Source organism: Abrus precatorius, unplaced genomic scaffold (genome assembly GCF_003935025.1).
Source record: "Abrus precatorius isolate BTA unplaced genomic scaffold, Abrus_2018 Scaffold8, whole genome shotgun sequence".
Classification (NCBI taxonomy): Eukaryota; Viridiplantae; Streptophyta; class Magnoliopsida; order Fabales; family Fabaceae; genus Abrus; species Abrus precatorius.
In genome coordinates, this window is record NW_020874428.1 from 25,939,198 (window position 1) to 25,960,604 (window position 21,407).

At 31.1% G+C, this 21,407-nt stretch overlaps 2 protein-coding genes across 2 annotated transcripts; both read right to left on the minus strand.

Annotated features, from left to right (window-relative positions):
* Positions 1-4,001: 4,001 nt before the first annotated feature.
* LOC113874546 (shikimate O-hydroxycinnamoyltransferase-like) lies at positions 4,002-6,731 on the minus strand. The gene is made up of 2 exons (XM_027512767.1): positions 6,309-6,731; positions 4,002-4,970 (listed from the first exon to the last, which is right to left on the minus strand). Exons 1-2 carry the CDS (start codon positions 6,729-6,731, stop codon positions 4,002-4,004), a joined length of 1,392 nt encoding a protein of 463 aa, XP_027368568.1.
* A 4,349-nt stretch (positions 6,732-11,080) lies between these two features.
* On the minus strand, positions 11,081-13,933 carry LOC113874547 (shikimate O-hydroxycinnamoyltransferase-like). Its single transcript, XM_027512768.1, has 2 exons — positions 13,454-13,933; positions 11,081-12,046 (listed from the first exon to the last, which is right to left on the minus strand). The coding sequence occupies exons 1-2, from the start codon at positions 13,898-13,900 to the stop codon at positions 11,081-11,083; spliced, it is 1,413 nt and encodes a 470-aa protein (XP_027368569.1). The 5' UTR covers positions 13,901-13,933.
* Positions 13,934-21,407: the final 7,474 nt, after the last annotated feature.

Genomic DNA, 21,407 nt, shown 5'->3' on the forward strand with positions numbered 1-21,407 from the left:
TTAGGTTTTTAAATTTTTTAAATAATTTTTATTGGTTTTCTAGTCACATTTCTGCCAAGATTATGCTAAGTTTAGGAAGTAATTATAAATTTTCAAATAATTCAATGACTTATTAAATAATTCAATTTATACTTAATCTTGATTTTTTAAAACTTATAATTAAGTCTCCCCACTTAACAAAACCCTAATGAAAATGTCATCTGGAATCTAATTATATATATAATTTAAAAATTTAATTACAACTTTTAAAATATAAGGATTTATTTATATTTCTAAAGAATTCAGGAAATTATAGAATAATTTAACTAATTAAGAAGCTTACAATATATATTTGTTTTCCCACCGCGTTCATTTACCATACGATTAATTCCTCATTCTTTAATTTAATTAGTTTCATGAAAAGTTCCACTTCTTTTTTCTCTTTTACTTATTTTGGTTTTGTAGTCAAATGCTTCCCAAGTCAATATATCTATACATGGTTAAATAATTCATGAAAGAACTACAATCAAAAGATCTAGTTCTTGGAGATGGTTTCGTTTTCTTCATTTATGTGGCATGGAATTTAGCGTAGCATAAGATTTTGAAGTGTGGTGTCACATTGTCTCCAAATAAAGGTGTTGTTCTTCCTTCTTGTCAAAGCTTCAAAGGGATACGCTTTCATGCACTTTTAGAATCCCCAAAGGACCAATTCTATGATGAATGTATGTGGGCAATTAATTACGAGATCCATGAGAAGCCACACGCTAAACATTCACAAGTCACTACCAATTGCTACTACTACCCAACAATAAACAATTTTAAATACTTTTGCTTTTATCATCCATTGTCTTAAATATAATGATTAAGAAATTGATTAATAAAAAATATTTACTAATTAAAAATTAGAGTAAAATTATATTCTTTTAATTGAAAAAAAATCACTTCTAATATTCCTCATCTGTTTGTTGGGACTAATATTTTTGACGAAGGTAGAATGGAAGTGAAGGTTTGTTTTGTTATTTCATTTTTATGATGAAATTAAATCTCATATATAAATTTGTTTTGTTTTTATAATACATGTAAATGCAAAACATAAAATGAAATGCATATGAAAATTAAAAATCAAACTTAAAACGCTTTACAAAGATAGGTCTACGCCTAAACAAAATTAGCGAGGGGCCTTGTGTGGTTTTACAAAATAAATCTAGATTTTTTAACACTTTAATTTTTAAGTTTATATTACATATTTTTATACATATATTTTTTTTTTCTGTTTTTCCCTATAATAGAAGGAAGTTTGATGAAGAGAAGTGTAGTAGAAAAGCATCACTTCCCCCATTTGGAAATACCAAGAAGTGAGAAGGAAGCATGGAAATGTACTGTAAGTCCTGCATTTAACTTTTTTCATTTGTGAGGCAATATTGGTTTTATGTTTGAATAATTATAAATTTATATTTATTTTAATTTTAATTTTAGTAGTTATAAGTTTAGCATTAAATTCACATCTACATAAATTTTAATATGCTTTTAAACATATACACAAATTGACGTGAAAACAAAACAAAGTATTGTTTCCAAAAATGTCTCCAAGATAATAGAAATGTTCAAAATTTGAAGCAAGTGGCCAATCACGAATTGTTGAATGTTGAGGATATACCCTTTTCCATCTTTGTTACTTAGCAATTATGCAAATTATTTTTTATTCATTTATTTTTATAAACATGTATTGCCACGAGAGTTTGACTTGATATATAAATGTCAATTATATTTTGGATCCAATTTTAGTTGTTCCTTTTGTTTTGGACGATCGAATTGAGTTTCTTTCTTTTTTCTTTTTCTTTTTTAGTCAAGTTTTGAATATCTGTATATATCTTTCTTCTTATTTGTTTGACTTAGGGATTTGGGCCTGGGCTTTCTTGATATGAAAATATTTTATATTGTGATTTCATTTAAGTTTCTAATCCTTTTTAATTAGTTTATAGACCCAAAAAAAATCCTTTTTGTTTTTGTCTACATTTTAAGAAATAATTGATATAGGAAATGTTGTCAATTTTACTTTGTAACTGAGTCATTGTTTAGAAAACACACTTATCCTCGATTAAACACACATAGAATACTCAAAGAAGAAAGAACAACCAAACTCTAACTCTAAATGATAAAAACGAGATTTAGGCTGTTTCAATGTAATTAAAAGAACTCATTTTTAAAACCATGCCACGCAGTATATATCTCAAAATATTACTACCGGAAAGTTCAATAAAAGTGATTTTAACTATCAACTTTGCTATATTTTTACGTATAAATATATTGTTTTTTAAAATATGAAAAATAAACTTATTCTTTAATTATATGTGTTGTCTAATGATAAAGAATAATGTAATTAATATAATGTGTACATCACTCTCCAACAACCAACTTTTATTAGTGCATATCTTCGATTCCCACTTACCTAATAAAGATAAATTATATCAAGTTCATATATATTTGTCAAAGTAATAAATACCAAAAAAATTGTTGTTTTTCTTGACTTATCAAGTAGGTCAATGTGAAAATCGTTAAAAATCTATAAACGCACTTTCCAAAAGACTAAGCTGCCTTACCTAATAAATCAAACATAGTAAACGAAATTAATTAACAAGTCAAGTTGATGAGTTCATTACGAAAGGAGAGAGTGTGTCTTTGAGGCCCTTCTTTATATAGATTACTTTTTATCAATCAGTATTGAATTAATAGTTGTTCATGCACACAGTGGTTTTGTTTTGTTAATTATGCATCGTATGCAACTTGTTGATTTGTAGTAGTCAAATTTAGGAATATACAGTCGCTTTCTTTCTATGCCGGTAAACAAGTCAATTTGTGGTACCTCTTAAAGATTTTATTGTATATTTAATCACCTCATGATTACTATACGAATTAATAACCTATTCAACAACCCCCCAATTCTGCCACAAATGATAGTAATTGGTTACTTTAAAGTTTCCACAGTGGACACAAACTACCAACTTTGGCAATATTGGCTAATCGAAGGATGGTGCATATCTACTGGTTAGCTGACATCAATAGAATACACAGTTAAGGATTTGATTGAATGAATTTTGAAACAAAATTTAAAACTAGTATCTGAATATTTTTTAATTTGAAAATTTTAATTTTTCTGCTTAAGATATATATATATATATATATATATATATATGGATACTTAATTTATTCTAATAAAAATGAACCTTACAGGAGTACTGAACAATAATATATGACTCTCTTTAGGATTTTAATTGTTCTTGGCAAATATCATCAATGGTTAATTGTTGAATACTTTATCATTGCTTTTATCATTCAATTCATGAAACAAAAATAATTGAAACATTACTAAAAAATTTTGCTCTATCTTCTAAAATTTTAAAGTTAGTAGTCAATAAATATCAAAACTAACTATCAATGATGCTAGGAATGGCATATAGAGAAAAACTTCTAACATGCTGGTTTTTATTAAACTAACATATCAAAATGCCTTAGGAAGAAGATGGCATTTTATTTTGAAATAAAATGAAGATCATTGCAATTCACACATATCACAAAATAAGAAAGCGCAATATTTACAAGAAATTTAAACGTGAATCGAAAAAAAAACATAAATCTAAATTGTTAAACAAAATATATTTTCTAATAATAAATTTTTAAATGGATTAGTAAGTCCACGTGCTTGTATATTTCACAGGCTTTTATAATAATTTTAAATTTCTTACGTTTCTTTCTATTTAAACTTTTTTATACTCGGCTCATTTTTATTTTTTTCATTATAATAATTTGTATATATATATATATTTGCTGGAGCGCGAGACAATCATTTTGTTTTGACAATGTAACATCCAATATCATCCAACAATGGTTGAAAAATTGTATAGGATTAATTTCGTAATAACGTGAGATCCAACGTTGATTTCACTAAAATTAATCACAACACACATCAAGAACTTGCATAATTAACCAACCCACGAAGAAGCAAGATAAATAAACATGTAAAGTCAACATTCATTGATCCTCAAGTAATCCCAAGAGAAAGGCCTAAAAAAATTGGGAGCATGAGACTCCATGAAGTCCAAGTGACCCTTGAGGAGGTGCATATAGACCAACCAATCACCATTCCTAGTAGGACTTGGCATTGGCATAACATAGCCAGCATCACCACCCCAAGGAAAATGGTAGGACGCAAACACAGGCTTCCCCCACCCAAAGTCAACCTTTGACTCCGGAAACCTTTGACCAGAAGAAACAACAAAAGCCGGTCCCTCTTCCTTAGTGCTACCACAGTATATCCTAGACAACATAGGAACAGGACGATGTTCTTCAACACAATCAATGAGCCCCAAAAAATGCTCTTCCGTTACTGCCGTTTCCAAAAACTCATGAACTTGTTCAGCCACCCAAGTCAGTGGCTTTTCCGCAAGCTCATTTGCCACTTTCCCACCATAGGGAACCGAAAGCACGTTGCCAAAATACGAATCCATTATTGCTTCTTTGTTCTTGTCACCATTGCTAAGTCTCTTTCTTCCATCAACCACAACACCCATCTTCGCAACAACACTTTTCTTACCGTTAACACTGAAAGCAGCACCAGCCACCATCTTCCACAAAAACGCAGAGAAAGACTCAAATTTCGTGCGTTTCACACCGTTTGAACTAGCCAGTGATTGCATGCGGTTGAGTTGTTCACTTGAGACGTAGTATATGCGGCTTATGAGTGGGTCGGGTTCGGATGGAGGACTGAGGTGGGAGATGGGTACGTACATGTCATGCAGTGAAGGGTGGATGCACGGTGGGCGTCGTGGAATGAGAAGGGAGCGTCGGAAACAAGGTTGGGATGAGATTGTGGGCTTGTTGGGCCGGGCTATTTCGGCCCATGATACAAGGAACATGTTTGCAGAGTGTGCATCGGCAATTCGATGGTCAAAAATACATGCCACTACTAACCCACCGCATTTCAACCAAGTTGCCTGCAAAAGTGCACATCAATTCAACTTCGTTAATTAAACCACCGGTTGTGTTGATTACCATTGACTAGTCACTCAAATCTTATATATATATATATGTCGTGTGTACTGTATAGTTAGTTCAACTGTCATAAAATTAATAAATGTTGACAATTCAAAAAATGATACTATTATATATATTCTTTTAGCATTATGTTCAAATGTAACTTTACATATTCTTTTTTTATGTAATTATGCATTTTTAAAATTAGAGGTTAAAGTAATTGACACAATTTTAAAGGCTAAAATTTTATTGACATTACAATACCACCCCCTTGGTAAGTCGAAAAAAAAAACGAAAACAAAGACAGTATGTACTTAAATGGACAATTTTGTTTTCCAAATATTAGTTTGTATGTGAAAAGTTTTGGCCAAGCATACAACCATACGTACTTAACATAGGTAAAATTATGTACTAATTTACATTAAAAATACATATTATCTCTAAAAAGATACTTTATACAGAATAGTTGCTTCTTTTTTCTTTGCAGTCATGTTAACTGTATTATTAATCCAGCCAAATATTAATATCACTAACAAATATCTCTACTTTTAATTTAAATAGAATGATATAAACTATTTACATCTGAAGAAAAATAGTAAATTTAAAACAACTAAATTTTTTTTGGAGAATAATTAGTTAATATATAAGATGAAAACTAAAGTTTTAATATAAAATTTTAAAAGAATTAAAACTAATATTTGAAATCTTGAAATCTAAATGTAAAAATTAAAATAGAAAAAATTTAACTTAAGAGAAAATTTTGAAAACAAGCAATGATTTAACATCTTTGAAAAAACATAAAAATAATTGTTAAATAATAGCAAAGTTTCATGCCACAAAGAGAAACACAATATAATCAGAGATATTTTTATATTTAAGGAAAAAAATTCAAATTTATAATATAGCTAATGCAAAATCTTATTTTGAATTTTTTTAGAAAACCTTTTATTGTAGTATGAAATTCTTGCTGGTTAGGATTGGGGAATTGCTGCGGTTCTTCCTGAATAGCTTGGATTCTCCCGTCAAGAGTCACAAGTGTATATGAAATATTGTGTTGAAGTATATCGAAAAAATTATAATTGTATCACTTGTAGTTAGTATCACGTGTTTATAAAATTGTTTATTATTATTTTTATTGACGCAATAAAAAACTAATAAATAATAAATATTTAAGAAAACTGATATTTAATAATATTAGTACATTAAATTTTATGATATTTTGTAACTTTTAATAAAAAATTATTATGCATAAATTTGTATTATATACGTATTAAAACAAAATATTTATTTTATAGCACCTGAACAGCAAGCACTCCATGCTTCTTCCTTGGAACAAACTTTCCTTCAATGGTGTCATCTGGGTTATATAAATTGAGGAACTGTAGCTCAACATCAGCCACAGCTTCAACAAAATCTACCCCACGGTTATTGCAAAGAAGCTCAGGCTCACCAATGGAGTTGGACAACACTTCGCCAGCAAAAGGGTAATAGGAAACTAGAGCCTGTGCCAAGGAATTTTTGAGAGATCCCACTACGTTGATGAGGTTTGTGTTGGACATTGGCAAAGGTTTCTTGTAGCAAAAGAAGACACCGACATCGACTGGGGGAAGAATGAGATCAAGGTTTGATAGTGGCAGCCAGTGTTCTTGCATTGGCAACGCTGCTGCCACCACCTCCTCCTTCGTCACACTCACACTGAATTCACCGTCTTCTACACCCATTTTAGGAATGAAAAATCCACTAATTCAGGGTTTGGTTTGGTCACCAGAACGTTGTTATTGGCTTGTCATAGAAGCTATAAGGGTTGCATGTATTTATAGGCGTAGCCCAAGGGAGAGAGGTGAAATGAACAGGGTTTGTTTGTCGGTCATCATCCTATTATTTTTAAGATCTATACAAAAATATTATAATACAATATGTAAGATAAATATATTCCGTTAATATCAGTTGCAAATCTTGACTTAATTTTTTTACTAAACTGTGAGATATTAGCTAAAACTATTCAATTTAATTTTTAAGAAAAGAAGGAAATATAAATAAATAAAAAGTTTTAAGAAATATGAAATAAAATGTTTGTGGTAATAGTTTTAAGAATAAAATTGTTTGGCATGTAACCGTTGGAAGGATTAAAAATAAATAAAAATGTATATTATAATATTTATATATATAACATTATTTCTATTACATAATTAATTATATATGTTACAGTATTATTCTATTATTATTTATTAATGATGTTTAAGTTTGATAACTAAAATGTCTAGTAAAAATGAAAGTTAGGAATTAAAATGGTTTATATTTACTATCTCAAGAATCAAAATGAATGTTTAGTCATTCATTTAATATTAATAACAAATACTGACTTATTTTTCTAAAAAAATAATGAAATGTTAGTTAAAATTATTAGATTATATTTTATGTTAATTATATATAATTTTATTAATTTTTAAATAATATATTATTAATAATATATAGGACGTGAACGAAGAGAAGAACAACCACAAGTTGATGATGACGGGACCATATTGATCAAGAGGCTATATTTATGGTATAAATATCCCTTTTATTTTATTTTATTGTATTTACTTATATTTTATACTAGAGTACCAATTTTTGCTGTCTTTTTTCAATTTCTATAATTTTTGTTTAACTTAACTAAAATTTACTTAAACGCACATAATTTGCTTAAATGAAATTAAATTCATTTTAACTATTTAAGAGTCGTTTAAGTGAATAATTTATCTAATTTTTACTTAAAAAATTTATAATTTATTTAAGCAAATTTTACTTAAAGTGTCTCACTTAAACGAGTAAAAATGTCTTAAATATGATATTTTTTATTTTTTTTTTCTTAATAATTTTAATAATTACTTGGGCGTAAGAATCACTATTATCATTCTATATTTATTTAACTTAATTTAAATCATCACTCAAACCAAATTTTTGTATGTTTAAATAAAAATTAAAAAATTTACTTAAAAGAACTAAAATATACTTAAAAAAAAAGAAATATAGGTCTAATTTTCCCGTAAATTAAAAAAAATCCGAATTTAAAGATTTCGTTAAGGAATGGACAGCAGCATTACCACACACTTCATTGTCTCTAAAGCAGTAAGATTTGGCTCAGTCATGGCCATATATGAGAGACAAAACAATCACTTTCTTTTTCTTAGGTTTTTAATTGAAACTCGCGTGATGTGATGTGTTTCTAAATTTGACATATTGCTTCTCATCTTTTCGTATACATTAAAATGCTTTTAGTGATATACAACAAGGCATAAAATATGCATGCTTTATTTTTATGAATATAAAATATAATTTAACTGAGTCATTAGATGAATATTGAATGATGTATATATATTTTATAAGAATATTTAATTTAATTACATATACTAAAAAAATTATTAAAATTAAATAACGAATTAATTTTGAAATATTAATTGTAATATCTTTTAATTACACCAAGCCACCAACCACTCGTTTCACTTTCAACGTTTCCTTATCGAGTGGTTTACTATATCACATCCGCACGCATATGACGAAAAATTATATCCAATATTATGATATTGGGTAAGTAGTGAACATTACCTCTTATTTTTAGCTATCAAGATGACTTGACTATGTAAAGAAAAAAATACCATCCAAAAAGATACATAAATTATTAGATTGAAGACTAACACCAAGTTGACGACTTTAAACCACGTCAAGTTGAGAAAAAGAAACGTATGAACAGAAGAAATTCGAATGTAAATAATGACATAATTACATAAAGTCTTTATTTGTTAAGATTAATTGAAATTTTTTAATTATTTTTAAAAAAATACTAAAAATGTATAATTTATAGTTGAAAGTTTAGATTTTATGACTAGCTATTTAAATTAAAATCATTTGATAAAGTTAGTTGTAAAATTAATTAAAATGTACTATATAACCAAGGTTTCATTTGATATCCCGAAGGGATTTGAAGGCTTAGGGTTCAGCAGATATTATCATTGATAACTCCCCCACAAGTTATATATATTTTTAAGGATTTTTTTAAAAGATTTTTAGTTTTTTCAATTCCTATTTTTATACTATTAAGTTTAAATTCTTGTATGATTATATTCATATTTTACTTTGCATTTTAGTTATTTTTTTCAGTTGTCTGAAAAAAAAATAAAAAACTTGGATGTGAGACTGAAACTTAAGTCAAGCTATGCTACAGTCATAAGTAATTATATAGATTTTTATAAATTTAAGAAAATGAGTAAAATACATGCCTATAAATATAATATTATAAGTTGAATGACACTTAAGAATAGATAAATATGATTTATATGTCATTCAAAGGTTTAAGAATTTCTTATAAACTTGAGTATGTTAAGAGATTAAATGTTTGATTTTACTTGATTAATATTGAACTATCTTGAAAAAGACTTTTGATGGCTCTATACTACTTAATTGAAGTTAATAAATGTATATTGAAGTTTATGTTGCATTTTATTAACACAGTTAAAGTAAATCACTTTAACATGTAGTTCTATCAAATCTTACATTATTTTTGTATTGTTCAACATTTTAGTCTTCTTTAATTGATATCACTTCATTTCAATTTTTTAAATTGTTATCTAATTAATTAGAATCGATACTTACTTTTAAATAAGATACCTTATTTTACTTTATTATTTGGCGACCTAATATTCTTGTTAATATTATTCTCCTTCAAGAATCATGGTAAATTATTTTTAAGAAATAATTATTACTAAAAGAATCATTTTTTAATTAAATTTTTTTTATATTGATAATTTAAAATCGCTAATTATGTGACCATTAAATAAAAGCGTGAATTACTTGTATTAGCATTTCCGTTCGGAGAAAGAAATCACTGAACAAAGTGGTTTTTCTTTAACAAACTGCTAATATAAATGTTTTAAGGTTGAACTGTTATCAAAGATCGATAAAATCGTTTCATAAGGATCCATTACCTATATTATTATATTTTAATTCTCATTATTGGTTGTGAATCTTACACATATGGCAAGATATGATTTTCTAGATAGTTGAAAAACACCCAACGGGGTCTCAAAAATGAAGCAAATGTTAATAGAAAATGGTAAAATATAAGCTCATTACCCAATTGAATTAGTATCGTTATCACAGTCAAGTTTTTCATCAAACAACCTAGTGAGACGTAATCATTTCAAATGCATTTAAATTTTACAACTTCAAATCACAGGATCTCCAACAGGTTAAAAGAGTTTTTATATTTTGCAAGAGGCCATACACTTGATTTTTAAACGAAGCATTTTCACAAATTATAACAACACTCTCCTTAAAATACGCCTGAAATATAACTTATTAAATGTTTTAATTGAAAACTAAATAAATGTATATTATCATCTATGATTGTTAATATATACTTGCTTGTTTTTCTCAGAGAGAATTATAATAAATTATAATTTTCATAAAATACATCTCAAAATTATAACTTGTTAAAATATTTTGAACAAAAAAATTAAGTAGGTACAGATTGGCAAATATATATAAGTAAAATAGGTGTACAAAACCACCCGTGCATGGTACCAATACAAATTCGATGCAGTAACATTCCGACTATAGTTTCGATTATGCAAATTTAATTAATATCACTGTTTGGCTATTTAGTAATACTTGGACGGAATATTACTCAGTCAACTATTTTATATATGAACGGCTTTCGGCTATTGCTATAACATGTGAAAACACACCATTCCCACCACTCTTATATCATTGTTATGAAACGATTTTCTAATAAAGTCGCATTCAACATTTCTATTATTAAATCTCTTAACTACTTAACAAGTTGTGTCCTTTGCATAAATAACCAGCCACCATGAAAAATATTGACATGTTGAGTCAATATTGGTATATTCATTTTTTAATGAATCATTTTATCATATTATTTTTTCTAAATAATATTTCTCATGAAGGGGTGGGAGAAAATCATTTTGTTTAGGCAATGTAAACACTTGACCTTAGTTTTACTAAAACATATCAGCAACTTGCATAATTAACCAACCCTCGAAAAACAAGATAAACTAAACAGGTAAAGTCAACATCGATTGAGCCTCAAGTAATGCCAAGAGAAAGGCCTAAAGAAATGGGGGGCATGAGATTCCATGAAGTCCAAGTGACGCTTGAGAAGGTGCATATAGACCAACCAATCACCATTCCTAGCAGGACTTGGCATTGGCATAACATAGCCAGCATCACCATCCCAAGGAAAATGGTAGGACGCAAACACAGGCTTCCCCCACCCAAAGTCAACCTTTGACTCCGGAAACCTTTGACCGGAAGAAACAACAAAAGCCGGTCCCTCTTCGTTAGTGCTACCACAGTAAATCCTAGACAACATAGGAACAGGACGATGTTCTTCAACACAGTCAATGAGCCCCAAAAAATGCTCTTCCGTTATTGCCGTTTCCAAAAACTCATGAACTTGTTCAGCCACCCAAGTCAATGGCTTTTCCACAAGCTCTTCAGTGGGTTTCCCATCAAAGGGAATAGAAAGCACGTTTCCAAAATACGAACCCATTATTGCTTCCTTCTTCTTGTCACCATCACTAAGCCTCTTCCTTCCATCAACCACCACACCCATCTTCACAACTACCCGTTTTTCACCAACCTCACAAGCACTGGCCGAAACCATCTTCCACAAGAATGCTGAGAAAGACTCAAACTTCGTGCGTTTCACGCCATCTGAGCTAGCCAATGACTGCATGCGGTTGAGTTGTTCGCACGTTACGTAGTATATGCGACTGATTAACGGGTTGGGTTGGGACAGAGGAGGGAGTTTGGACGTGGTAACGTACATGTGATGGATAGAAGGGTGAATGAAAGGTGGGTCTCGTGGGTCTAGAAGCGAGCGCTGGAAGCAAGGCTGGGTTGAGATTTTGGGCTTATTGGGGTGGGCTATCTCGGCCCATGATACAATGAACATGTTTGTAGAGTGTGCATCAGCAATGCGATGGTCAAAAGTGCATGCTACTATTAGCCCACCACATTTTAGCCTAGTTGCCTGCACAAGTGCACATTAACTTCACTCGCTTAAACCACATTCTAGCACCACCAAAATCACAGGGTAACGATAACAATTATCACATTTAATTTTATATTAATAAATAATAAAGTCAATTAAAAAAGATATAAATATATTTAAATCTTTAAGATATTTAAAGAATCACATTTATGAAATTACTCAGGTGATAGTATTTTATTATTATGAAAATGAGAGTAATATATATAAATAATTATATTTTACTTTAATTATTAACATTAAAAAATTGTATGACTTCTTAAACAGCCTTGTAACATATGCCTCGACCCAGTTTGAGTTCACAAAAGAGGTATTCAAGCAATTTTTTTTTCAGGTTTAAAATTCATCAAGCTTGATTACGTCAGGTTTTAAAAAGTTTAAATTTAATTTCAGTTTAAGATTCAAAATTTAAACCTACCTTTTATTAAATGGATTTGAATTAAATTAGTTATACAAATTTATTTTATTAACTCTAATTATTTATATAATTATTTAGAAAAAAAAAAAAGTCTCTTAACAGTTGACGCATCTAGAGTAGACATAATAGGTTATTTTGCCCATTTAAGTTAGTCCATTACAAGTGATGAATGTTTGCAATTTGGGCCTTTTGGCCCAAACCTTATTAGACTTATAAAAATAGAGTTCAAAATGAGTAAGGTTTAAACTTTTTTATAAATTTAGCTTACATTAAACTTGATTAAATTAACTTAAAAATGTCAGGATTTGTTTTGTCTGACTCTAAAAACTTTTAGTTGTTCTCATCTCAATTTTCTAACTCACTTGTAACGAAGAGTTTATTTTACAACTTGGTTAAAAAGAAAAAGACACTTATTTATTATAGACAAAATCATTTTCAACTTTAAGTAGAATCGGTAAAACATATTTAAGAACATAATTAAGTTGGATGTTATCTTAATTATAAAATATTATATAATTTATATTAAAACTTATGTACAATACTTTTAATATTTTATATTTTTATAAAAAAATTTAGATGCAGTACTATAAATATTGTGTGTTGACATTTAATGTTTCATCACGTGTGTGTACATAAGTTTTTTTTTTTTCTCATTTGTATTATTTGAAAAAATAAATATAAAAACAGTTATGTATATATGTATATATATATATATATATATATATATATAATATGTGAAAATAAAAAATAAAATACTTTGAATAAAATACCTTTGTTAAAATATCTGTAGTACAAGACATGGCCAACTGAGTTTCCAGACTCAAGCGACAGTAACCTTTCATAATAAAACTGAAATATATGAAACGGTGTTCTACAGAAAACAATAATTCATCTCTGGTTCCATTTAATTTTTTTAAATGTGTCTTTTAAACACAATTTAAATTATTTATATGAACGTTTATTTCTTGCACCTGAACAGCAAGCACTCCATGCTTCTTCCTTGGAACAAGCTTTCCTTCAACGGTGTCATCTGGGTTGTATAAATTGAGGCACTGTAACTCAACATCAGCCACAGCTTCAACAAAATCCACCCCACGATTATTGCAAAGAAGCTCAGGCTCGCCAATGGAGTTGAGCACCACTTCGCCAGCAAAAGGGTAATAAGAAACAAGAGCTTGAGCCAAGGCATTTTTCAAGGACCCCACCACGGATCCAAAGCTCATTGTAGTGTTGTTGGTGTGAGTGGATATGGAGAATGGCATAGGGCTGTTGTAGCAAAAGAAGACGCCAACGTCTAATGGGGGAAGAAGAAGGTCAAGGTTAGAGAGTGGCAGCAAGTGCTCGTGCATTGGCCGCACCGCTGTTACCACCTCCTCCTTCATCACACTCACATTCAATTCGCCTTTTCCACCACCCATTTTGGAGTATGATCTGAAGGCCAATCCAGAGGGTGTGAATTCTGATTGTTGAAGTCCTTGTGATCAACGTGCTGTGAAGGTCGTGGGTACTTATCGGGAGATATGTGAATATACACCACAGAATTAATGATGATTTCATGTCTAAAACAGTGAAGATAAGTCTTTCACTTTAATATTTCTAAATATGCAATGAATTAGTCTTTTAAATTTCAAGATTTCAAGAATTTGGTATTAAAAATTATCAATCAATTTATTTTTATAATAAAAAAACTAAAAATATGATATGAAATTATGATTTATCATATTAAATAACATGTTAGAGTTTGTTTTAAATACAAAATGATATCATTTTAGTTTTTTTTTAAATAACATATTTATCTTTAACATCATTTTATCTTCTTTAATTTTTTTTTTTAAACGCTTATTCATTTCCGATAGCTCCAACAATGGAGGACGGATAAGTGTAAAGATGACATTGTAGTGAGGAAGGAAGTGATTGTGTTCATAGTAGAGACAAAATAGATCTAGGTGATGATGGTGAAGTCAATGAAGAAACAAATAAAGTAGAGAAGAAAATGATAAGATGTTAAAGTTTAAAAATAAAAATAAATTATTTTTAAAACATTTAACGTAATATTATTTTGTGTTTATAATAAACGCTATCGTTTCATTTAATAAACAAATTATTATGAAAATAAGAACTAAAATAATTGACAACTCTAAATCAGCAAAACAAATAATTCCTTGTTGAACAACATTTCAAACGTTTTTCACGAGTGATGCTATATCCCACAAAGGGTCTTTCACGAAAGAGACTTGTGTGATGCTAATGCTATATTGCACAGGATTAACTCATCTAAATCAAGTCTACCACTCCTACTAGTAACCTTTTTAGTTTATCTTCAATTTTAAAATTGATTCTTATTTTTTTAAACAAGTCGAATGAAAGATACATTAAATTAACCATTTCTATTGCATAAAAGTGGTGTTTGGATATTTTTTTTTATTCTTATACATGACTTTTAAAAAAATTCAATTTTCTAACATAAAATTCTTCTTTTAAATTTCAAAATCTCAACAGAGAAATAATTATCAGTGACTGTGTTATGACCCAAAATATGAATGCTGACTCAGATAACTTGAAATAATACTATGAGGATAACAGCCTAATTACGCAACTCAGGCCCAAACGTAATAAGATCAGACCCAAGTACCTAAAAGACTTTATTACTAATTAGTTAGAAGGGGTACATGAGATGATAACGTGAGTATTACTTTAGAGAAGTATTTTTTTGGGTTTGTTAGGATATTTTTGTTGATTGTTGTAACGTGTCCATTGCTGATCAGCAAATCCTTGCTATATGTATGTGAATATTTTCATTAAATAAAGTAAGGAATATTTATGTTTTGTCTCTTTGTTTGGAGGTAGTCTTCCCTCGAAGAAAGGCCTTACAATCTGGTGCTTTCATTGAGAGAGCCATGGCTAATTCAACAAAAATGGAGGATAAGCTTGACACCATCATCAAGCAACTTTTGGAGAGCCAACGAATATTCCAAGAAGAGATTAGTAATCGCATAAGCAATCTGGAAGAGCAAGTTAGTTTTCATAGCAACCTTGGTCCGGATACTTCCCATAACAATGGACTTCAACCCTTCTCTCGTACTATAGTGAAACTAGACATCTCGCGTTTTGACGGATCTGACCCATTGGGGTGGATTTTTAAAATCACCCAATTCTTTACCTTCCACAACACACCGGAGGAACAACGACTTCGAATAGTCTCATTTTCCATGGAAGGTGAAGCCATTAGCTGGTTTCAGTGGATGCATGCCAATAACCAGCTAACTTCTTGGGCAGTTTTCATTCACGCTGTGGAAATCAGGTTTGCACCATCACACTATGAGGATCCCAAGGGGACCCTCTTCAAACTGTGCCAAACGTCTACGGTGAGAGAGTGCCAAACTTAGTTTGAGTCACTTGCCAATAGGATTGTTGGATTGCCGCCCTCGTTCTTCTTAAGTTGTTTTATTTCGGGTCTAAAACCAGAAATTAGGAGGGAAGTGCAGGCTTTCTAACATATTTCCTTATTGCAAGCAATTAGCTTAGCCAAATTGCAAGAAGAGAAATTTGCAGAAATTGTAACTCCTATGCGTTCCCAACGATTTACATCCGTGGCTACAAAACCGGCCCTAATGACAGATTTTACCTCTTCACATACACCCAAATCCTCAACGGCCCTAATCGCAAACACTTCCTTATCTTCCAAATCCAGCCCCAGTGCTAATTCTTTGTCGATCAAGAGATTCTTTGCAGCTGAACTTCAAAACCGAAGGGAGAGGGGCTTGTGTTACTATTGTGATGACAAGTACAAACCAGGACATAAATGTAAGAGGCAATTTCTGTTATTGATTGCGGAATCTAAAACCTGTGAAAATATCGAGGAGGATTTGACCCATTTACTTCATTCTGAAAACCAGGCCCACACTGACCCACCTGATCCACCAGATAACACCTCAGCCCAAATAAGCCTTCACGCCTTGTTGGGCCATTCGATTCCACAAACGTTGCGTGTTTTGGGCCACATAAACTCCTCTCCAGTTGCCATTTTAGTGGATAGTGGCAGCACGCATAATTTTATACAGGATCGTACGGCCAAGTTCTTAGGTCTTAAAGTGGTTCCGGCGCAAGGGTTCCATGTCCTTGTTGGTAATGGAGATGAACTCCCATGCTCCTCCGTGTGCAAGCAGGTTCCGCTACAGTTAGGTGAACATAAATTCCTTGTTAATCTATTCGTCTTGCCATTGAGTGGTGCAGAACTCGTACTAGGAGTTCAATGGCGACTACCCTAGGACCAGTATTCACAGATTATGAACAATTAACAGTGAAGTTCATCAAGGATGGTCAAATGGTGCAATTGAAAGGCCAAAATCATAAGGCTCCATAAGAGGCTTCCTCACATCAATTGAGGCGCATGATTGTCACTAATGGGGTTGCAGAAATGTTTCACTTACAACTTGTACCTTCTTCTGAATTGCATGATGCTCCTCATGCGATATCAGAAATTGAAACCCTCATAGACAAATATCCTCGGTTGTTTGCAACCCCACACGGTCTTCCCCCAATTCGTGAGACTGATCATCACATTCCTCTTCTTGAGGGATCCAATCCTGTAAATGTCAGGCCTTATCGATATTCTTATTTCCAAAAGCACGAGACAGGTCAGAGATATGCTTAATCAGGGCATCATTCAGAGGAGTAATAGCGCTTTCTCTTCACCTGTACTGTTAGTGCAGAAAAAAGATGGGCTACTACCAAATCCGCATGAGCCCAGGTGATATCCTTAAAACTGCTTTTCGAACTCATGAGGGGCATTATGAGTTCTTAATCATGCCCTTTGGGCTATGCAATGCACCACCGGCTTCATTTCAGTCAACCATGAATATGTTATTCCAACCTTATTTAAGGCAGTTTGTTATAGTATTTTTTGATGATATTTTAGTCTACAGTAAATCCTTAACAGACCATATCTCACATTTGGATACTGTTTTTCAGGGTTTGAATTCTAACTAATTCTTTCTCAAGAAATCTAAGTGTTTGTTTGCTTAGGAGTCTATTGACTACCTTGGTCACATTATCTCTAGGCATGGAGTGGGTCCAGATCCAGAGAAAATTAGGGTGATGCAGAGTTGGCCAGTACCTTCTACATTGAGGCAATTGCGTGGTTTTCTGGGTTTAACTGGGTTTTATAGCAAATTTGTGCGTCACTATGCTTCTATTGCTGCCCCACTCACTGATCTTCTTAAAAAAGATGCATTTACTTGGTCTAATGAGGCTCAAATTGCTTTTGATAAATTGAAGAACGCAATGACCCAAGAATGGTATAAAATTTTAATGATGTCAACTCGTATCAATATCATGAATAATAATATCCGAATTATCAAATCGATTCATCGTCGAGAATTAAATAGTATAACATAGGAAAATCTTTTATCCATAAAATCTTTTTCTAAAAATAAAGATTATATAAATCAAATCATATTCTATATATTTCTATATATAAATATATGTATTTGAATAATATAAATTTGCATAATAAGAAAAATGTGTGTTAGCTCTTCCGAATTTTCAAGAGGATTTTGTTTTAGAGACTAATGCTTTTGGGCAGGGCATGGGTGCACTGTTGTTGCAAAAGGGGCACCCTATCTGTTATTTCAATAAGAAATTTTGTGCCAAGCTCTTATCTGTCTCTACTTATGTCAGAGAATTGCATGCTATTACTGTAGCAGTCAAGAAATGGAGGACTTATTTGTTAGGCAGAAAATTCACTATTTTTACAGATCAAAGAAGTCTCCGCGAACTCATGACCCAAGTGGTGCAAACACCTAAACAACAACACTACTTATCGAAGTTGATGGAATTTTCTTATGAGATTGTGTATAAATCTGGAGTTGCAAATTGTGTTGCGGATGCCTTAAGTCGAGTGCAGGAAGACCCCCCTCAGTTTTTTGGATTAACAGTGCCCCAATGTGACCTTGTGACAAAAATACAAGTTGAATATTCCACTGATTCTGCTTTAAAAGACTTATATCAAGTTGTTCTGCATTACCCTACACAGCAACCTGAATTCAAAATCATCCGGGGTGTTCTGTTTTACAACAACAAAATTTTTATTGCTGCCAATTCTCCTTTGAAACAAGTGTTGCTTGATGAATTCCATTCTACACCTATGGCAGGTCATGCTGGAGTGCAGCGAACTTATGGTCGACTTAGTGAAAATTTCTATTGGAAGGGCATGAAACAAGATGTCACAAATTGTGTCAAAACTTGTGTTACTTGTCAACAAATTAAGTCACCCTCGCACTTGTCTTACGGGTTATTGCAACCCCTTCCCCCACCCACTGCAGTATGGGAAGATATCTATCTTGACTTCATTACAGGGCTTCCTTCTTTCCAAAATTACACTGTCATTTTGGTTATTGTTGATCGTTTCTCTAAAGCTGCCCATTTTGGTATGTTGCCGACTTCTTTCATTGCGATGAGAGTGGCTGAATTGTTTGCCTTTATGATTTGTAAGCTCCATGATATGCCTAAGAGCATATTATCAAATAATGACCCAGTCTTCATAAGCAGTTTTTGGCAAGAACTCTTCAAACTTAGTGGCACTAAATTGCGGATGTCCTCAACTTATCATCCTCAAAGTGATGGTCAAACAGAGGCAGTCAATAAAATTTTGCAGCAATACCTTAGAGCTTTTGTCCATTATCAACCGAAGCAATGGGGACGGTACTTGCACCGGGCAGAATGGCATTATAACACAGCCAAATATGGTTCCACAGGTATGACCCCTTATGAGGTAGTATATAATAAGTCCCCACCCTTTTTACCTCATTATATTGCTGGAACTAGTAGGAATGAAGCAGTAGATGCTGAGATGTCCACCCGAGAAATGCTTCTTTCTAAGTTACATTCTAAGTTACTCAAAGCTCAAGATTCTATGATGTTTTGTGCTGATAAAAAACGTATTCCCCACTCTTTCCAAGTTGGAGACAAAGTTTTTGTTAAATTGCGCCCCTATCGCCAAATCTCAGTAAGTGGATCATGAATTCAAAAACTGGTTAAACGCTATTATGGGCCTTTCACGATTACAAAAAGTATAGGTGATGTGGCTTTTGAGTTAGCTCTGCCTGAAGGATCTAAAATCCATCCTATTTTCCATGTTTCTAAATAAAAACCATGCCATGGAGACTCTACTGAAATAACTTTATCGCTGCCAGCTGAAGCCCATGGCAGCCAGCCTAAGGTTCAACCTCTAGCAATCTTGGATTGGCGTAATGAAGGGGATTCTGAAAAAAAAAGTCTTAGTTCAATGGCATGGGTTATATCGTGAAGATGCTACATAGGAGTCTATTCCTGAATTGCTCACTGAGTTTCCTAATTTACACCTTGAGGACAAGGTTTTGGGTGAAGAGGAAAGAGATGTTATGACCCAAAATATGAATGCTGAATCAGATAACTTGGAGGAATACTATGAAGATAACAGCCCAATTACGCAACTCAGGCCCAAACATAATAAGATCAGACCCAAGTACCTAAAAGACTTTATTACTAATTAGTTAGAAGGGGTACATAGAATGATAACATGAGTATTACTACAGGGAAGTATTTTCTTGGGTTTGTTAGGATATTTCTGTTGATTGTTGTAACGTGTCCATTGCTAATCAGCAAATTCTTGCTATATGTATATGAATATTTTCATTCAATAAAATAAGGAATATTTTTATTTTGTCTCTTTGTTTGGAGGTAACCTTCCCTCGAAAAAAGGCCTTACATACTGTAATTACTGATTTTTTGATTGATTTCACTAACTTGACTCAGTTTAATATTAATTTTGATAAATTTAAATTTTAAAAATTAGACCCAATACATTTTAAAAATGAGTTTTGTGTTGCACTTCAAATCATCTCAACTTGATTGATGTTCGCTTCCTCGATTGGTATGTTAACGACATACGATTCAGTTCTCAATTTCACCCTTCATTTTTTTTTAATATATTTTTTCGTAGGAAAAACAAATAATGGATATACAATTTTGATGAAATAACGTGATTTGTTATAATAGATTTACATTGTTTTTACCAATATTCGTTAAATATTCTTAAATATTATTCTATTTCGATGGTAAATATGACTTTCATGTCAAAATGTAATTTTATGTGATTTATTAAGTTTCTAAATATGTATTTATTTTTAATCATTTTAGTTTGCCTAAAAATAGCCTAATGAAAAATTTGTCATTAACGAATAAAAATAGAAAAAAGATAAAAATATTTTTAATTAAATAAAATTAATATTTATTTAAGAAATTGTGATTTTTTATTTTTAAATTTGAAAAAATGAGCTAGACGAGTCCATGTGTCTCACCCGGCTATTGGACCATAGATAAGACGGACAAAGCGGGCCAACAAATACTAAATATTCAGCCCAACTCGTTATTTTTAGAAAGGTAAAGCGCAGCCCATTTGACATCGGTAGTTCCAAATCCATTTCGGTGAGCTTTACAGGCTAATAACAGATTGATCATCATTGAAGCTTTTAATAACTTTAAACATAAAATACCTCGAACAACAACAAATTTTAACACATTTATCATTAAATTAAGTACACAAGTTTTTTTTTATTTAATTAAATATTAACACTGATTTTTTTTTAAAATATACTATATTTATTTTGATAATAAAAATATATTTACAATTTTTAGCATTCATCAACTTCCTATTTAGATCTTTGCCTTAATGATTTGTGTTTCTTTTAGCTTAATTCCTTGTTATTCTAATTAGTTTAACTTAAAGAGTATTTAAATTTGTAATTTGTTTTATTTGGCTATTTTACTTAATTTTCGAATTCAATATCTTAAAAAACTTGTTTGTTTTATCACAACCTAAAACGATTACAGTGTCCAAATCAGACGTTACTTCATTATTATTATTATTATTATTATTATTTTATT

Bases quoted from the DNA above. Each gene is read 5' to 3' on its own strand.
- LOC113874546 (XM_027512767.1), bottom strand. From the start codon at position 6,731: ATGGGTGTAGAAGACGGTGAATTCAGTGTGAGTGTGACGAAGGAGGAG. The intron at 4,971-6,308 runs GTGCTATAAAAT...GCACTTTTGCAG, and splicing joins ATGGAGTGCTTGCTGTTCAG to GCAACTTGGTTGAAATGCGG.
- LOC113874547 (XM_027512768.1), bottom strand. From the start codon at position 13,900: ATGGGTGGTGGAAAAGGCGAATTGAATGTGAGTGTGATGAAGGAGGAG. The intron at 12,047-13,453 runs GTGCAAGAAATA...GCACTTGTGCAG, and splicing joins ATGGAGTGCTTGCTGTTCAG to GCAACTAGGCTAAAATGTGG.